Source organism: Archocentrus centrarchus, unplaced genomic scaffold (assembly GCF_007364275.1).
Source record: "Archocentrus centrarchus isolate MPI-CPG fArcCen1 unplaced genomic scaffold, fArcCen1 scaffold_36_ctg1, whole genome shotgun sequence".
NCBI classification, from domain to species: Eukaryota; Metazoa; Chordata; class Actinopteri; order Cichliformes; family Cichlidae; genus Archocentrus; species Archocentrus centrarchus.
The window spans coordinates 135,508-155,981 of NW_022060263.1; the positions used below are offsets into that span (position 1 = coordinate 135,508).

At 40.9% G+C, this 20,474-nt stretch overlaps 1 protein-coding gene across 2 annotated transcripts in view; it reads right to left on the bottom strand.

Annotated features, from left to right (window-relative positions):
• The window catches only part of kalrna (kalirin RhoGEF kinase a), a 239,733-nt gene that overhangs the window by 84,206 nt on the left and 135,053 nt on the right, over positions 1-20,474 (bottom strand). For both annotated transcript variants that reach the window (XM_030724389.1, XM_030724388.1), the window contains exons 32-38: positions 18,432-18,521; positions 14,721-14,813; positions 14,375-14,486; positions 14,108-14,298; positions 13,835-13,936; positions 13,611-13,759; positions 12,485-12,587 (exon numbers count right to left, since the gene is read on the bottom strand). In XM_030724389.1, coding sequence (XP_030580249.1) covers positions 12,485-12,587; positions 13,611-13,759; positions 13,835-13,936; positions 14,108-14,298; positions 14,375-14,486; positions 14,721-14,813; positions 18,432-18,521 — 840 coding nt within the window. The remainder of the gene's footprint in view (positions 1-12,484; positions 12,588-13,610; positions 13,760-13,834; positions 13,937-14,107; positions 14,299-14,374; positions 14,487-14,720; positions 14,814-18,431; positions 18,522-20,474) is intronic.

The window sequence follows — 20,474 nt, forward strand, 5'->3', positions numbered from 1 at the left end:
CATAACAACTGTAACTAATCCATGTGGACACTATTAACCCTTTAACAGTGAGCGTGTTCTCGCCAATGTGTTTTAAATACGTGTTGCCATTTTCCTGTGGCTCCACTGCTCTCTACACCATCTCTTATTCAGGGAAGAAAGGAGCAGATCTGCAGGCTTCCTGCACCAGCACAAGTAAAATTACCGCAATAACCACATGTTGGCTGTGAGACTTAATTTCTCAGCTTTCAGAAACTATTTGAATTTTCTGACAGGACAAACTGTCACATAATTGCCGTAATGGAACATGTGTTTGCACAAGCTCTGTGTTAAAGGGTTAATCTAGGCCACTTTGTTGACAGGTGTTCAGCGATAGGACGCTGTATCCTCTGCAAGGCTAATGTAGTCAGTGAACTGGTCGTCTCTGGTATTTGATTAGTCTGTCAATTAGCAGGTAAAGGTTTCTATATGTTGCACCCAGACACTTAGTTGATAACTTAGCACTCCTCCCTCTGATGCAAATATGGTCATTTCTGGCTCCAGAAAACCAACACGGTGGGGGCCAAAACACTAAGAGAGGCTTCAAAATGCAGAGTCTAGACATTAATCAGTGAAGTCATAGCAGCTATGTCCATCTTTTAAATGCAATCTATAACATCAACATGTAGCAGAGCAGGACTTAGTCTCATCAGTAGTACAGTGCAGTTTTTTCCTCAAGTGACAATGTGTCATATTTCTACCTAAATCAAAAACATATGCACTTTATTTCATTACATTCTAACTCCAGTCACTTACTCAAGTATTTAGTATTGCAGTAACACTTGCCAGAGCTGCTCCCAGGCACAGTCTGATAGTAAAGCAGCAGATATAAGATCACAGACAGTGGTGGATGATAACAGCGTTTACTCTAACTAGTATAATTATGAGACGAGTGTATAATCAGCTAGTTTGACCATGTAGTTCAGCACTTTGTACTTACTCTGCTGCTGTCTTTGAATAGTTTAAAGTTCATCCACTTTGGCATGTCGACCTCTACTCGTCCGTCTCCCTCTGACTCTGTCGCCCTCACCGTCTTTGACAACTCCCTCATTTGTGTCTCTGCCACACACAAACACGCCCTCCCTCACTCTCTCTCTCTCTGAACAAACAGCCATAGCTTTGTGTTTGATGGGAATGCCATTCAGCTTGGTGCATGTGTGGGTAAGTCTGTTCACATTTCTCTCACTCCTTGCAAGCTACTAAAGCACTCAACTGCCAGGACTTGTGGTGTGTGTGCATGTGTGCACGTGTGTGTGTGCATGCACGCCTGTGTGTGTGAGAGAAAGAGAGGAAGCACATGCAGATTAGTTTGTGACACAGAAATCATATGACCACCAGATGGCTACTATAAGACTTCAGTCTGAGTCTGACGGTGAACACATTAAACTCACGAGAACACGTGTAAACGATTGCTTGCAGTCTAACAATGTTGCAGTCGTAACCTGGGACACCAGTGAGAAAGGACGTCTTCATTACCAAATGTCAGAACAGCTTTACAGAATCAACCTAGTAATGAATATGAAATTAAAAGGAATAAAATTAGACATATTACCAAAAAGATTATACGAAAGACACTTAGCACACAATCCTGAAATTTATAAGAAAATACTGCAACAAAGATAGTGGTAGATGTAGAACTTCCCAGAAACAAAAGGTTTTTAAAACCTTATTTAGGGGTAAGACAGCAAACTCTATGTGCTTTTATTAGATTTGATTAAATTCAATTTGGAGATTTGCAGTTTTTACGTCCTGGTAATTTTGATTAAATTTTAAAATAGTCCAGGAGCATTTCAAGATGCTTTCCTTCCACAGCAGCATCACTGTAATGCTGAACGTTTAAAACGCCAGCACCCTGGAGCTGTGACGTCAGCTCTGGATGGGTATGTTTTACAGAGTTAGAGCGCCGCGTTGATACCTGTTAATATTTCTACAGTTTACCTGTTGGAAACAAGGTCTCATGAATGATGTTTGCTAAGCGGCACCATTTCAGTTATGTTTCTCTCTCCTCCCGCTTGACTGGATTCACACAATTTGTTGACTGTCCTACCTGAGAAAATAAAACCCTTCATCTGCTGTACACCAATGTCAAAGAAGCTTACAGAGGTACTGTCTTACCACCACTTGGCAGATAAGACCACAACTTGGTTTTTCTGCAGACATGTTACAAACCGTGTGTGCAGAGACAACCTGAAACTAAACTCAGTCAGGAAATGGAGACCTGACGCTACTGAGGCTCTAAGGAACTGCTTAGAATGCACAGACTAGAAATTACTGCTGGAAACAGATGAGAACAGTATGGACACTGACAGACAGGCTGATTGCTTTACTGAGTACATCAACTTCTGTAGAGAGACCGTCATAACTACACAAACTGTGCTCTGTTTCCACAATAATAAACCCTGGATCACAAGTGTCATAAAGTCATCCTCAACCAGAAAAAGGAAGCTTTTAGAGATGGTGACAAAGAACAGCTCAAACAGGTGCAACATGAGCTGAAGAAGAGAATGAAAATGACAAAAGTGCAAAACAAAAAGAAGATAGAAAGGAATCTACAATGCAGCATTTGTGAGGTGTGGAGAGGAATCAGTAACATCTCTGGATACAACACAAAGAAACAACAGCCACTTATGGGTGATGTGGAAAGAGCTGATTAACTCAATCAGTTCTTTAATAGATTTGACTCTGTGGTCACACCCACTTCCACTGCTGCTCTTCAGTCCTTATCCTCCTCAACATAAGAATAATAACTACTTAAAGAGACTTAATTTTGGAAAGCAGAAAGAAGAGAAAGAAGCCATTTCTCACCACTGTGTTTATCTGCTTGTCCATTTTAAAAGCTGCATCAATTTTTACCCCAAGGTTGGTCATAACTGTTTTGACACAGGATCTAAGCGGACCCAGGTCAGATGGTGGAACACCTGGGCCACTTGTCCCAATTATAATGACCTTTGTTTTCTTACCATTAAAATCCAAGAAGTTCAGAGCCAGCCACACTCTGATATCTTTAAGACATTCTAACAAAGGTCTAAAGGAGTTAGGGTCTTTGCGTTTCAGTGGTAAGTAGATCTGACAATCATCTGCATAAAAATGAAATGACACATTATGTTTTCTGATAATTGAGCCAAAGGGAAGGAAATAAATACTAAAAAGAAGGGGCCCAAAGATGGAACCTTGGGGAACTCAGTCTTCTCCTCCACAAGTGTGCCTCTCCATCAAAGCTACCCCATCTCCTTGCATCTCTAATGTGCCAGCTACGTTCCCCCTGACACCTGCTCCTCCACCCTTCTCCTTCACGGAGATGGGCAGGGGCCTGGTGGCCACTGGGAGATTCGGGTGGTTTCCCAAGATGGGCCAAAATCATCCAATCAAACGCACAGTTGCACAAATTTGCTCTAAACACAGAAGGCCAAACTAGCCTGTAATTTGTCTTTACTTCCAATAGAACTGAGTTATGTAAACAATGTCAGCAGGGAGAAAGAGGAGAGCCGATGTATGGACACATTTGTCCTTTGATGTTGTGACAAAAAAAAAAAAAGATGTGTAAACCATGTGGGGCGACTATCTCGGGTAAAAACACGACAAATCTTAAACGACATCTGCAAACCAGTCACCCAGATCTCCATGCAGAGGTCAGCATTTTAATGTCATGCAGGGTAAAGTGTTTTTCCCAGTTTGTGTTCAGAGAAAATCTCCACACCGCGGTGGATTAGCCTTTATAATCTTAGTCCTGAACACTGCCCTGTACCTTTCAGAGCGTCCTGCTGTAAAACGCTCGGATTATCTCAGTAAGGTGGTGTTAATGATCAGGTGTGTGGGAAGCAGGTGAAACGCTAATGTTAATATTATTAATAATATTCCATAACTTTGAATAAATGTTTAATTTTGTGTAAGTGTGTATAATGACTAATTCAAGGGAGCTGAAGAAAAAGCATTTACATTTTACACCCTTTATATTTTAGTCGACTAAATCGACTGTAGATTTAGTGACTATATTCTTAGGATAATTCGTCGACTAAAACTAAAACTATTCAGATACTAAATTATAACTAAAACTAAATTACATTTTCGTCAAAAGACTATGACTAAAACTAAATCAAAATTTGCTGTCAAAATTAACACTGCAGCCCAGCCAGCACAGCAGTAGGAGAGGTGAAGGGCAAGACACCAGCTACGGGGGGTTGACGATCTTTTTTCCCCCTTTTGCTGCTCCGTTGTACGATCGGATAAAAGGCCTCTCCAAACCAAGCTCCCGGGCTGAATTTCAACCCCAGCCCGCCCCTGGAGACAGGGGTGAGATTGGAGCTAGGAAGACTATGCTCCTGGCCCAGATGAAGTGTGTCCAAGGCTGCTTAATCCTTTTTAACACCGCGCCATCGCCACCAATGCACCTGTTACCTGCCTTTGAAAGCCTTACTTTGGATTACCGTAGTTACGTGGCGGTCTGTCCTATCAAAAAAATTTAAATGGTTTCTGAAAGCTGAGAAATTGCACTTAATATCCAATATATTGCCAGAAAGCTGCAAACGGTGGGCTATTTGAAATATGTTGTATCGCCGATGACACATTCTGTGTTAATTAAGGACTCTGCTGCTTAACTGTGTCAACAGGATCTTTAACAGCTGAGGCGGGTGCCAGCACTGTGGAACACATCCTGTATCGTACCTGTACCAAAAATAAAGTGTCCAGCTGAACTAAATGACTACAGACCGGTCCTTACATTATGAAAACCTTGGAACAGCTGATTCTACATCCACTGACAGTTGAGGTCAAGGACCAACTTGATCCCCTGGAGTTTGAATACAAACAACACATTGAAGTAAATGATGCTGTCCTCTACATCCTTCACTGAGCCCCAGCTCATCTGGAGGAATCTGGCACTGATGTGACAGTTATGTTCTTTGACTTTTCAAGCGCTTTCAATACCATCCAACCAAATATACTCAAAGACAACCTCACAGCGACGGGTATTGATTCTTTTTGTTTCCTGGATCACAGACTCTCACAGAAAGGCCACAGTTTGTCAGGTTGGGGAAATGTGTTTCTGGGACATTAATGAGCTGCACGGGGGCTCCACAGGGGACTGTCCTGGCTCCATTCCTTTTCACATTATATACAGCAGACTTCATGTACAATCCAAGTCCTGCCACATCCACAAATACTCAGATGACATTGTGGCGTGTATCAGGAATGGACAGGAATCTGAATATAGGGATCCTGTTAAAGACTTCAGTGACTGCAGTCACAAAAACCACCTCATAATGAACACCTCTAAGATGAAGGAAATGATAGTAGATTTCCAAAAATTAAGATTTGCATCTAGATAACAAACTAGACTGGTCCCTGAATATAGATGAACTATACAAAAAGGAACAGTTTGCTGGGGTGGCAGCATCAGAAACAAGGATGCAAGGAGAGTGAGGAAAGCTGGGTTATTTATTATATTTTTATATTCATTTAGGTAAGCTGGCCTTTTACAGTGTGGGTCTATAGATTTTTTTTTTTCACTTTAATACATTAAAACAATCACCAGTGATATGTTCAATCCTATATGTGGAGTGAGTACACATAAAAAAAAAAAAAACCTAAAAAAATAATTCACTAAAAGTGAGAGCGCACGCTAAAAAAGTGGCTGTGCTCTAAGCTATAGGGTGGTAACAGTGGAGCAATGAAGACGAAGTCATCAGTCACAAACGTTTAAACAAAAGGACCACAGTCTAAACCTACAGTTGACTCACTGACTACCAAAGAAACACCACAGAAAGACATTCCACTCACAGGACTAACAAGATGTTAGAGAGAACAAAATACTACAGAGATGACCTCTCTCAATCAAACTAGGTACACTGGCCTTTAGACAATAGTATATGCCCTCATACTTAGGTAACCAAAAACATTTTAAGAAAATAGTGGCTTGTCACTTAAAATGACCAAAATTACCTCTTTACAACAGAAACTATAAAGGTTAGAAAAAGATCAGCTCAATTTATGGATAGAAGAAAAATAACAGTTATGACTGTTTGCAAAGTTTTCCAGTGTAAAATGTCACACACCACACATTTGTGACGTTGACATTTTGTTAGAACGAAAAAAATGCTACTAATCCAGTACCAGTCAGAGGTTTGGACACACTTCTGACTGGTACCTTTTTTAAAAGAAAGGGCAATAATTAAGAGGTTGCTTGACAAAAACATTGCCTCCTACAACGTGCATTCATACCTGCTTTCCCAGAACCACTGCCTGGTTACATCCATTAAATGAGGCACCATGATTATGAACTGCATCACAAGGTGAACTAAATAACTTGAATTAAAATGTTCATTTTACCAAAAGTGCAAAGTTTCCTGAAAAAGGAAGGAGGAATTGTGTTTTGGGTTAAGATATACCTATCAGGGTTCTAGTCAGGAGTTGATCGCCCGGCGCTGCACAATGCTGAGGTTGTCTTGCACCGGGCTGAGAATTTCACTCATTCGCTGCAATTAGCAAGAGGAAAAACTGAGCTCAAATGACAATTTTGGGCTTCCTAATACATATAAAACCCCAGCAAAATAATCTCACTTGCTGTTGTCGTAGTTGGTGGCTTGCATTAAAAACATGATAGTTCGTGCTTATGACGTGATGATGGATATTCCAAGCTAGGAGGTGCTGTTAGCAGCTAATCAATAGAACACCTGGATTATTATGTTTTTTTTGTGTACACTTTTTACATGATTCCTGCAAACCCATTAGTGGAAGGAAGCAGCACTCTGGGACACGATGATCTGCAAGTGTAACTCTTCTGGTTTATATGCAAAAAGAATTGCCATTCTGTTCACCATCACACAACTGGAAAGTGAGCAAAGTATTTTAGCATTTAACAGTAGCACACTAATTAGCATTAGCTTGCTGACAAGCCCAGGGCTCTCTTACCTCTATAAATTTACAGATATGCTCAATACTTGTGACATGACAATTCATGAACATTTCTTTAAAGACATATGGTGACAGTTTTCCTTCAAACTGTATTTGACATTGCTTAGTTGCATATGAACAACTTAGGGCACAGCTGACTAGAAAACATAAATGAAGTAGTAGCTTTAATCATATAGCTCTAAATTCTAGCAAATTCAAATCTAATGATAGAGTGTGTTATATCAATGATGAGTTCAGGGTTCAGGAAAAATTAAAATAGAATTAGAATTAATTTCAACCATCTGCTAACAAAGCGCTGACAAGTCCTAACGTCTTCAACCATAGGAGGAATTCTGTAACAGATGGTCTGGCATCTGCATTGCCCTGAACTCAACATCATGGAGTTGTCAAAAGTCTATAATTACTTGACTAACCACCACTAACCACTAATTAGCAAGAAGAACAGGAAGGCCAGGCTGGAATTTGCCAAGAAGTACAGAGACAAGCCTCAGGAATTCTGGGACAAAGCTTTATGGACCGATGAGACAAAGATGAACCTTTACCAAGGTGACAGAAAGGAGAAACAAAGGATATGCTCATGATCCCAAACATACGAGTTCATCTGTGAAACACAGTGGAGGAGATATCATGGCTTGGGCTTGCATGGCTTCTTCTGGGACGGGCTCATTAATCTTCACTGATGTGTCACGCATGGTAGCAGCAGTACAATGAACTCAGAAGATAATAGAAACATTTTGTCAGTCAATTTAAAGAAAGATGCAACCAAACTGACTGGGAGAGCCTTCATCATGCAGCAAGACAATGACACACAACACAAAGGAGTTCATCAGAGGCTGGAAGTGGAAGGTTTCAGACTGGCCTACACAATATCCAGACTTAAACCCTATGGAGCATTTCAGCTGCTAAAGAGGAGACTGAAGGGAGTAAAACAACAAATGAAAGAAGCTGCAGTGAAAGTTTATCTGTTCCAATACTTTTCAAGAAAAATGGGTGGGTTCAGACAAAAGCTGCTATCTTCCAGATGTGTATCAGACCCAGATGCAAATACCCTGAAATAAAAGCTGAGATGTTGATCTTCTGTCTCATATTGATTTTTTTTATGTCAAATCCAAATGTTTTCGGCCTACAGCAAAAATAACTGGATTGGTCTCATTGTTCCAATACATTTGGAAGGGAATGCAACTACAAGCTAAATGGTGTTAGGTCAAAACACATTACTGTCTCCCCCTACCCCTCCACCCCCATTCTTTTTTTATGAACAACAAAAAGAGCTTTACAGTAACAGCAACTTAACAGCATTAGCTACTTTAAAGTACGGAGCACTGTAAATTGCTGTGGAATTTACCAACTGTAAATGGGAATTTGTAGACAGTGTGAAGAACGGCTGTGTACAGATGTAGAACTTAATCTTCTGGCTATTCTACAAGCCTGAGCAGCCTGGCAGTTCACCCCCAGCCACTTGGCTTTGGGGAAGCTTTCACATGTACTCTCATGTGTCTGAGTGAGCTATACAAATGCAAATAAAAAATAATAGCAGGGGACCACCGCTGCTCCTGATGTTACATCTTCTTATAAAAGATCCTGACTTCATTTTAAGATATTCACTTGTAAAAAAATAGACCAGACTTAGTTTAACTAGATTTGCTTTATGCAAGTAGGTCGGCTAAGACTAATAACCTTATTAGCCACAAGCAATTCCACTAAAATGTCTCAAACAGTTACACTCTGGAAACAGTTCAAGAAAACAGCTGCTGACTCCCGACAGAGAGGTTTGAGGACATCCATGAAAATCTAATTCCACGCAGTAAAGTTTACAACCCAACCCTGCAACAGCGAGAGGGACAACCTGATTTTGGTCAGCAGATGGAAGAAACTGCAAACGGCAGCGGTGTTGAATAATTAATAGACTTGTGGTACAAGCTTTGTGCACTGAAGGGTCATGATGATTTGATAATTTCTCATTTCACATTAAAGAAAAGATAATTGTTTTATATTATAACTTATAATAATTACTTCCTTACAATTTGCAGTGTGAAGGTATGTAGATAAATGTACCTACACAAGCTTTTATGTTTCAGATCCATTTGCCCTCTTGTGGATGTAATGAAATTCGGAATCATTTGAATGTGTGTGGAAAGATGCTTTTTGTATGAATGAAGATCCTCTGGAGAAGTTTGGACACACTCACCCCGTGTGTCCAAACGTTTGACTGGTTCTGTATGAATACTATTGGTAAACAAGGTAGAACTGTTCTTTGCACACTGCATGGCTTTTTTTCCAGTAATTTTTCTTATACTAGTAGGCACTACCTCTTGCTTACAGTCATTCACTCGCACGAGTTCTTCAGTGAGTGGCTCACTGAACGCTCCACAACTGAAGCAAACAGTTTCAAAAGAAAAATAGGAATTGCCTTTATCTGAGTAACAGATTCAAACAAGCTGCACCTTTTCTAATGAATTGAGTCACATTTAACATATCGACTATGAAATAATGAAATTAAGTATGAAAGAAAACAGTAACCTGGTGATTTATAAATGAAAAAGCTTTTAGTTTTTTAGATTGCTCGAGCGGAAAGCCACCGTGTGTTTTTTCTCTAAACAGAGAACCAATAAGTACAGTTTAAGAATGGCTCTGCACTAAACCCACATGCCTGCTTAGATCACTGATTCAATACAGTTGTCTCCAAAATACACAAGGGATTGGTGTACTTGTATGATAATAAATCCCTGAGGGTCGGCAGAGTCATGGGAACACAAGAAAAGAGAGCACCATCACCCTTGAAGCATTAGACAAAAAACACCACATTTCACTGTGTTCTGGGGAAAAACAGCAGTCCAGTAACTACAAATGTGCACTTGAAGAAAAGAAATAGATCAGGCAAAGAAAATTAGCTCCCTGTATGTAGGGCATAAAAATACACACCACTGTCCTTATTTTGTCACATTACAAAAGAGCTCTACAACTCAATGCAAAAACTCATTCAAAACAGAATGTAAAACAAAGACGCCTGTGAATCTCACAGCTGCTCTCTGCTGGGTCACTATATGAAATGTGAAATATAATAAACAAACTAAGACAAAAGCTTTTTTTCCCCCTCTCTTATGTTTTCAGCAAAACAGCAGAGGACAACCCAAAAATAGGCAAACTTGAGTTTTCTAAATCCTAGAAACAATAAACCACACCAGAACAACACACCCACACTCAGAAAAGGACTGGAAAAATTCATTATGATGTTTGGACAGGAAGAGGTGGGGAGACAGGCACGCACACAATAAAAAAAAGCACATGTATGCAGGATTACAGCATAGCTGCTTGCAGTATTCATTCTGAATACATGAACAGTACGCGCGTGTATAAAGACAAAAACAAGAGTGTTCCAAAGAACGTGTCGCCTGCACGGTTACTGCGATACTGAAAGAGTGACGGACAGAACAATGACAGAAAAGTGATCCCAAAGTGTCTCCCTGCCCCTCGGAAGCAGGGACAAAAATAAAGAGATAGAAAATGGGAGAGTAAGAAGGGAAGTCGAGCAAAAAGTTGAGATGCTGAACTCAGAAGGAGCGCTGCTAGGGCCATTCTGTATGTGTACTGCTGACATTTAGAGGCAGGCTAGCGTGTGGGCGTAGGATTGCATGGTGAAAAGGCCACACTGTAACACTACAGCAGGAGGCCATGACTGTATGGGGTTGTGCAAGGGTGTGTGTGTGTGTGTGTGTGTGTGTGTGTGTGTGTGTGTGTGTGTGTGTGTGTGTGTGTGTGTGTGTGTGTGTGTGGAGCAGTGTGTGGAGCAGTGTGTGTGTGGCAGCGTGAAGGGAAGTCCTGTAGAAATATTAGAGACAAACTTTATGCCCTGTAAACTATTTGCTAATGAGCCCATATTCACAAAGCTTCCTCATACAAAGAGCTAATCCTGGTAAAGAATTTCTTAAAAAAAAAAAAAAATTCCCTTTTGAAGTTAAGAATAAATTCCTAGTTAGATGGTAGAGAACTCCTAAGGTGGAGAACTTTTAGGACAAGGGAAGAGGACTTTTAAGAGGCTCAAGACTTTCTTAACCAGGAAAAATGGTGGAAAGGGAAGATATGGTTTGAGCCTTTACAGGATCTGATCATCTCTAAAGTGTATAACATGCACAGATCCAGCAAAAAAACTAACTGAATGGTCAAAGTTGTCATATTGTTGGGGCATGTTGATTGTTTCTGGGAGTGAACAGAACAAAATACTCCACCTTAAAAGCTGTTGGTTGCCTTTGAGTGACATCATGATTTTTTTCCTGCACTCTCTACTGTGGCTGAAAAAAAGTGATCATACAGAGGAGATGGAAAGGAGACTGTGCAAGTCTACCATTTGAGTCTTTGATCAATTATAGCTGACATGTACGTAAACCTGCCATCATAAGAACATGAGATACAAAACTTGAGAAATGAGCTGCAACAATGTGGGTGTCATCAGTGTGCTCTCCAAACACTGAATGATAGTTGCTTATTGAAATATTGATTTCATGAGAGACTGACCCACTGCAGTAAAACCAAAGTGATCACAACATTAATATATTTGGCATTTCAAATCTCAAAGTTCTAGCATGGTGGACACATGCAAATGAATATACACAGTGTCAGCATGCATGTGGGTAATTCTGTATTTTGCATATTTTGTAGGTTAAAGCATGGCTTCCAGCTGATTTTAACAGAGATGTTCACTGTATTGATAAGAGATTTAACAGAGATTACCTGCATCAGTTGGACCTGCTCTCCATTCTATGCCAATTGGATTTTCATGGGACAACTGTTAAACCTCTAGAAACAATGTCATACCAAACAACAGGGTCAACTACATTTCCTGGACTAGTTCTTATATAGCATTTTTCTACTCCAGCCGAGCACTCAAAGTGCTTTATGCAGCATGTTAGCTTACTTTTAAGCTAACCATCCTTCCTAGAAATGCTTAGACCGAGTCAGTCTGTTTGTGAATATGAGCATCATTCTGTAACAGAAGAAGCTTGAAAAAATTATACAACTAAAAATATGGAACACTTCATTAGCCCTGAGGATCAGGCAGTATTTTACTGTTTCCCCTACTTAATTAAATAAGTCAATCAAGTCTATAGAATCAAACCATTTTCCCAACTAATTTAATAAGGACTTCTGTGTTCCCTCTAATTATCCCTGCACCTTAGCACAGCTAAACCAACAAAAAAAAAGTGCAACTATGGCCTTACTTTGATGTGAGAGGCTGGGTGGTAGGAGGTATCAGTGCAGGTGCCTGCACACAAGCTGAACAGGGCTTTCAGAAATGACTGCTTCTCTGGCAACATTGTTGATGACTTCTCATTCACATACATAGACTAAACAATTCCGTATCCCACACAGTGATGGGTCTGCATGTGTCTCAGAACTGCCAGTGCACACGCTGTATTGTTGCCAGTTGCAGAAGCATACCCAGCCCCTGCTTCTGCCCATTCAAGCTGCACAGGAAACCCTGTAGTTCTGACACAGCTGTGGGTCATCAGCTCATCAGCATCAGCTTCCTCCACCTCCTTAAATGCCCACTGTTACCTACCTTGTCGCTGTCCACCGTGTTCTGGGATGTCCTGGATGCAATGGAAATGGTGTCTGGTTGGCTACTGCCATCTCCCTGGCTGTCTCCATCTTCACCTCCCTCCCTGGAAAAACCCCAAAACAAACAAACACATACCACACAGTACAGTCAGAAGGAATCCCTCAACTTAAAATCATAAATGTAAATAGTCTTAGTGATGATGTTTCCGTTCTTAGACATATTTTACATCATTCAGTCTCTTCTGCATGTCCTTTCTGGTTTGCTTCCTGACTCTTGTTGCATTAATGGTTTACACAGGCCTACAGATGGAAGTATATTAACAGGCGCAGAGCACTTTTTTTTCAGGTGGAGGTGAATTATTGCCTGACTCCCTGCACACTGAACTGCTCCCTAAGTAAATGATGAAGAGAAATTTATCCCTGTGCAATTTCCCCCCATATACAGAGTTCGCAGAAAATGCGTTTTGAACTGAGGACTAAAATTTATATAAATGGATCTGTAAATAATAGTCAAATACATGCACCATAAATAACATTTAATATATAAAATGTGCTTTACCTCATCAATCCCACTATTTATTTACTATTGTATTCAAGTTTCAATTCATTTATTTACCCATTCATCTTTCCATCGTTACATGCCAGGCTCCCAACAGAAATGGCAGCATCCAATCAGGAGATCTCTAGATAACTGCAAAAATGCAAGCAGCTAATCTAGCTAAGAATCATACTGTCAGTCAGGACGGTTTATTTTTTTATGGAGGAGCATTCAGTAAGTGTGCATGTGATGTCACAGGGTGGGTTGCTGCTGTGGAAAGTTACAGGATTTTCTGTCTTTGGAAGACTTTAAAATAACAACTGGTGTGACACTGAAATCTGTAATTGGATTAATATAAACGGACATAAATACAGGAGCTAATAAAAACAGAAATATTAATTCACGTCACATTCTGTAAATGACTGCTTTTACATCATGTTGAATTGAGGCATTAATTTATCTGTTTTTCTGGAGCTTTGTTTCTCATACAGGGACACTATCAGTGTATGTTTGTAAATGCTGCAGTACTACTTTTGCACTTTTCCTAATCCAATTCCACTATCAAGTATAAAAGTAGCTGCGTCTTCACCTCTTAGCATTATTCCTGGGTTTGATCAGTGCTGGTGTTTTGGGAAGGTGAAGTGGCTCCTTGAGCGCCCCCTTCAGGTGAGTCATTCTCTCCTGGATCACCTCCCTGATGTTCTTAATCCATTCCTGTTTAGCTTCCATACTGGATGCCTGGAAGAATCACAATTTGAATATTCCTTTATCATTCCAGTAAACCAGAGAGCCCTTTTTTAAATTTTCACTTACTTTGAGCAAAGTTTTATTATCAGAGGAAGGTGTTCTTCCTGACCACAGAGCAAATTTACATGGGTCACCCTCAATGTGCTCAGTCACCCCCAACTCTGATGTCTGCAGGAGAGGAAGAATAAGGAAGAGGGAAGAGTTAAAGAAAGGCAAGAATAAGTTTAATTAAAGCACACAGCAGTTATTTATACATCTAACCACGCACAGACATGGTGAAAACAGCAGAGCCACACCTATTGCACATACATAAAACCGCTACTGGACGTGCATACTCACTAGTAGTCTGTTCTTGAACTGATACTTGGTTCTGCCAGCTGAGTCTTTGATCTCCTTGCTGAAGACCAAAGAGAACTCAAACAGGAAGAGGTGCCGGTCCCGGCCCTTCCTGATCAGTGAGCGTGGATCCCAAACCTGAAAACTGTCCTGCAGGATCAGCTCACCCTGCACCTCCAGGTTCTCCTCAAAGCCTGAAGAAGACTTGCACATAAATAATCATGTTTCACATAAAGTCTAGTAGGAAGTGGAGTGAGGACAGTATCTTACCCTCTAACATGGCAAGATGCATGGCATCATTTGCTCTCTTAGGAACACTGAGCATCACCTCCAAACCATCTTTGATCTCCCCCTTACCCTCCTCACAGCAAGATAATAACTCCTGTAGGAGGACAGGATGAGGTATTAAATGTGACAAAGGGGATAATTATGTGAATAAAAGTGTGGAGGCTTGAATTCTCTTTCTCTTCCTCTGTGTGTGTGTGTGTGTGTGTGTGTGTGTGTGTGTGTGTGTGTGTGTGTGTGTGTGTGTGTGTGTGTGTGTGTGTGTGTGTGTGTGTGTGTGTGTGTGTGTGTTTGTGCGTGTGTGCATGCGTGTCGCTCCCTGTTTAGCTACCTTAAGCAGTAGTTGGTATTTGGTGATCCGCTGGACTGGCTTGATGAGGTAGGAGGAGATGGAGTTAACCAGTCCTTGTTTTTGTTGAATTTCCTGCTCATGCACACAGAATAACAGCAAACCCAAAATAACATCAGAAGAAATGTAAGTTTTTAAACATGTTAAATGTCCAATGTTTGTACTGGTGGAAATCCCAACTTGTTCAAACAGCACCATCTGCTGATGAAACAGGAATTTCACAACCTTCATCACTATGCCTACAGCCTACATTACAGCAGCTGCCTACATTAGGGAAGCTGCCCTCCACTCAGTGCTTAGTCCTGGCTCCTCACAGCGATACCACACTCCCCTGGTCTGGTTGAGGCACCGCTAGAGGACAGCCAATCATCTGTCTCTGGCTGATGAGATGTGACCCAAACAGAACTAAGCCAAACTCCCAGATCTGCTCTACACCCTGCAACCCACCATCAAGCCTCAGCAATAGTTGTCCACATCGGCACAAATGACTTAAAACATCCACAGTCAGAGGCCCTCAAAGAAGACTTTGTGCACCTCTTGGGCAGTATGCTGGACACCGGAAAGCAGTGCATCATCGCTGGTCCACTGCCACGCCATTGTTTTAGGGATATAAAGTTTAGCCGTCTGTGTCAACTGCACATTTGGCTTAAGGGCCACTGCAGGAATAAAGACATTCTGTCTGTGGACAACTTTGCATCATTCCTCAAACACCCTGAACTTTTAAAACAAGATCACCTTTACACAAACTATTGGGGTTTCAAGTATTCTATTTCAAGTATTCTTTCCATCACTACTAGACAGAAGTTCACCAACTCATTTTCGACAACAATTACCGTAATAACCCTATGATTGGTGTGAAGCGCAATTTCTCAGCTTTCACAAACCATTTGAATTTTTCCAATAGGATAAATGGTTGTGTAATTACAGTAAATCAAAATGTGTTTGATTAGACGTCTTAGCGGTGATGTGCTCTGCGTTAACCAGCTGTTCACAGCAAGTAAGGGCAGGTAACAGGTGTATCGGCAGCGACTGCCCGCTGTTACACGGTTAATGAGCACTCGGCAGCTAGATTTTCAGCTCTCTTTTCCAGTGTGACTTAGTTAATTAGTTTAATATTGTATGTTCATCAATTCTGGATAGTGTAGTTCTGTTAGAAGTCAGATTCAGTCAGCAATTCTTCCCCTTGGATCTCCAATCACATCTGTCACCACAGAAGAGAGTGTAGAAAAGCTGAACACAAGTGAAAAATACAAATTTCCATGTTCACTATCTCCACATGAAGAAATTACTAAGCACACTCCACCAACTCATAAAAGATGCAAGAACATCTTCCCTTCAGACCCCTCAGTCTGCTTTGGTCATAGCAGCTTTATTCAACAGTGTAGAGAGACAGGAAGGTGGGAGGAGAGATGGGGGAAGACACGCAGCAAAGAGCAACAGGTCAGGACTCGTGTAAGCAGTGATACACTCGGGGTGAGATGCATCTGTGACAATGGGGTGAAGTCACTATGATGGTTAAACAATTCCTTGGTGGCAGGGGCCCTGGTGTGGATGAGATTCACCCTGAGTTCCTGAAAGGCTCTGGAAGGCTAGGGCTGTCTTTGACCACATCCCTCGGGAGAACTGAGGGAGTATGAGGTGTCTGGCTCATTGTTGAGGGACCATTCAATCCCTGTACAACTGCAGTGAGATCATGGTCCATATAGCAGGCAATAAGTCTCATTTCTTGTGGGTGTTGGACTCTGCCAGGGCTGCCCTTTGTCACTGATTCTGTTCATAATGTTTATGGACAGAATTTCTAGGCGTAGCCAAATGGCAGAAGGGTTCTGCCTTGGTGGCCTCAGAATCTCATCTCTGCTTTTTGCGGATGATGCAGTCCAGTTGACTTCATCAGGTGGAGGCCTCCAGGTCACACTGGAACAGTTTGCAGCCAAGTGTGAAGCAGCTGGTATGAGATTTAGCACCTCTAAATCTGAGGCCATGTCTTCAGCCGGAAAAGGGTGGAGTACCCACTCCGGCTGACAGATGAGTTGCTGCCCCATGTGGAGGGTCTTGTTCGCGAGTGATGGGAGAACACCCCTGTGTTCAATCCATTTCTGTTTTCTTTATGTATGCCACCCCCGGGCCATCTGCTTAATGGTTTTAATGGAGTCTTGTATTATTGCTATGCAGATGATACTTTTCTTTTATGCCCAACAACCTCAGCAGCCTCTTCTGCCTCAGTGAATGCTTCTCTGCCATTAGTGATTGGATTAATTCAAATTTCCTCCATCTCAATTCCAGAAAAACCGAGGTTCTTGTGTTTGGCCTTTCTCTAAGGAGGTCAGTACATTGGCCCCCTCACCAGTAACATCAAATCATCTGCTAAGAACACTGGTGTTATCTTTGACCAACTTCTGAAGTTTTCAATCTCAAAGCTCATCCAGTCTTGTTTCCTTCACCTCAGAAATATTGCCAAAAGTCAAACCTGTATTGTTATTCAATTATCTAGAACTTTTATTACACACTTTAATTTTCTCCCACCTTGATTGTTGTAACTCACTTTTCATGTGCATATCTCAGTCTTCCATAGCCCATCTCTAATTGCTGTAGAACACACTGGCCAGGCTGAAAACAAAAACTAGCTGGCGTTCATATATCACAGTTATTCTCACATCCATTCACTGGTTCTGGTGAAATTCAGAATCCACTTTAAAATCCTGTTATTAACATACTGTACAAAGTTTTACATAGAAAGGCCCCTATTTGTATTATTATTATTAGTAGTAGTAGTAGTATTGATAATAATAATAATAATAATAATAATAATAATAATAATAATAATAATGCACCTACAGACTTCACAAATGTTGGGTTTTGAATTTTAACCCTCCACAGGGTAGTTTTCCAATTTACTTCAGTCCATCTGAGCAGAAAAGGTGTTATCTGTTTTTCTTTGTATGGTAGAGCCTGTGAATACATTGATGAATTATGTTTATTAATGATGGTTTTCAGAAGTGCTTTTTAATACAGTGCTGCCTGAAGGCCAGTCTTGTCCCATGCTTAAAGAAATATCTGCAGATTTTCTTCCATCCATCCATCCATCCATCCATTCGCTTCCGCACATCCTGTTAAGGGTCGCGGGGGGGCTGGAGCCTATCCCAGCTGTCATACGGCGAGAGGCAGGGTACACCCTGAACAGGTCGCCAGCCTGTTGCAGGGCCTGCAGATTTTCTTAATCTTTTAATTATATTATGTGCTGTAGAAGATCAAATCCACAAATCAACTTCTTTGTAATTTGACATAGTATTTCACAGGGTAGTGAACCCCCCCCCATATGTACTCCTGGAAAGCTCTTTTATTGTCAGTTAAGCTAAACCTGCTGAACCTTTTTCACAGCAGACGTTTTGTCACTGCAGGCTTTAGTACTGTATATGACAGCTCCAGAGAGAGGCTTCCAGGGAACAGAGCCATTGTTACACAACTTTAGCTAGGTCCCATTTTTTTTTTTATGTGTTGCCCACATGAGAGTCGAGCTTTGTCCAAAAATAGTCAAATGTGTCAGTTTGAGCATTTTTTATGCTGCCTTTTACTTCGTTTAAATAAAATGCATACTTTAACAGAGCTGATGCAGATAATCATTGTTACAGCAGGTATAACATTTTTTTTATATTACCTCATTTTACTTTTATGTTGTGATGCAATTTTACTCACATCAAAGAAGGTGCCTGCATGCTCCAGTATGAGCTGGCTGGAGTCTGGTTTGTTCTTGCAGTAATCCACATATATGTGGAACTTATCGGCCTGGAAAACAGGAGAGGAGAAGATGTAACACATCACATTCACAAGTTTATGTCATGATTCTCTGTTCAAGTCCAACCTGCTTATTCAGACCGATCACTGCTGGCATTCAGATTCTGAGAATCCTCTCAGACAGCTCTTAACTTGGACTACAAAGATTTATGAGTGATTAGACACAGAGTAACTTTTACATCAGGGAGGAGGTAAAAGCTATGTGACAACATTGCTTGAGAAAAAAGTCTGTGTGATGATAAGCTGAGTGGGCAGTGACATTAGCAGATCTAATCACAGAATTCGGTCTGGTAAGAATTATGAATACTATAAATTATTAAACATCAAGGTAAATTCACATGCTGACAGTTATGTGTTTGTGTATGTATTGACCATGCTGGCATATTTAGTACAGGGGAAGCTTCAATCAATAATTGTGTGTCAACAATCTGTTGGTGAACAGACAGAAGTCATCACTGCTGCACTGCAGTAAATGTCATGTTGTGATGATCACTTTGGTGTTATTGCACTGATTAAGACATATGAGCAAATATCTAAAGAGATCAAGCACAATCATTATCACTGCACCATCTAACCTGCAATCACTGTCATTAAGTTTGGGGAATATTTCTCCTTCCTTTTTTCTTTGCTTTGCCTAAGAAACTCTTAATCCTCCTTTCATCACTCCTAACAGTTTTCACTGTATGGAGTTTTCATGTTTTTGTGTTGGCCTAAGGACGGCTTTCCAGACCTTTGTCTATATGTAGTGACTATTAGTCGGGTTCAGTGTCAAAAACTGAGGGTTTGTGCTGTTGTTGCTGTTCTTCAGCCGTGGAGAAGAGCAAAGTTACACAAAGAGCTGAAGTGAAACTGAGTTTTAAACCAATAGAAACTGTTCACTGCAGCCACTCTCTGTACTTCTCATGATTTTATCTCTGATGCTTTTTCATGCTTGTCCTGTTCATGGTGCACTCCAGTATCGCTTCCTTCCCTGTTTTGCCCCAGTTGTCAACCAATCAGCATTCGACTCAAGCACAGTATCATGTCCTTGAGGCACATGCTGTGGATTTTTTGGATAGGTGCACAGGTTGCATACCCCTCAGTGGAGGGGAAATGCAGTACAATAAAAGAAGCTTTAGGAGTTTTCTTAAATGCACATATATAAAACTTTCACCACAAGGTGGCAGATATATACTTCATTCATTTTTTTTTATCTCTCTCTCTCTCTCTCTCTCTCTCTATATATATATATATATATATATATATACATATATATATGACATTTAACTAATTGTATTCTTGTTTTTAACCAGAACATCAATAACATAGTAGCTCATTTAGCTCACAATCCATCACAGTTTACATGTTACTGCTTTTAAAACAACAGAGAATTTGACCTTCAGCACAATTTGATGAAGATCTATTAGTTGATCATTGTGAGCAAGTTTCACTAAAACATGACTAATACTCTCGGAAGAGCAGTAATTCTTGTGAAACTGTGCCTGTAAAATGACAAATATGACCTTTGGTTGTAGAGTCATTAGGTGATCACTGTGCTTCTTGTGAATTGTGGACAGACAGGCAGATGGACGACAGGAGCCTCATCATGGCACGAGTTCATCAGTCCTTCAGCAGGATAAGCTAAAAACTGTACAGCCTGAGCTCTTCGACCTATCAAAAGAAGTCAGCTAACTATGGAAAGAGCTCCACAGAAAAGTTTAGCTAATACTAGCTTGAATAATTCTGCCCTGACTCCAGCACTCAAAAGCTACCTAGCTTCCTGGTATTGGAGTCAGGGCAGACTGGGTGCTGCACTGACTTGCTGCACCATTTTGTGGTTTAGCGTGGTATTACACAAGAGTACAGCCTCATTTCAACTTCAGTTTATATCTGTTCAACATAACACCCCCACCCCAACTGGTTGTGGCAGATGACTGCCCCTCCCTGAGCCTGGTTCTGCCAGAG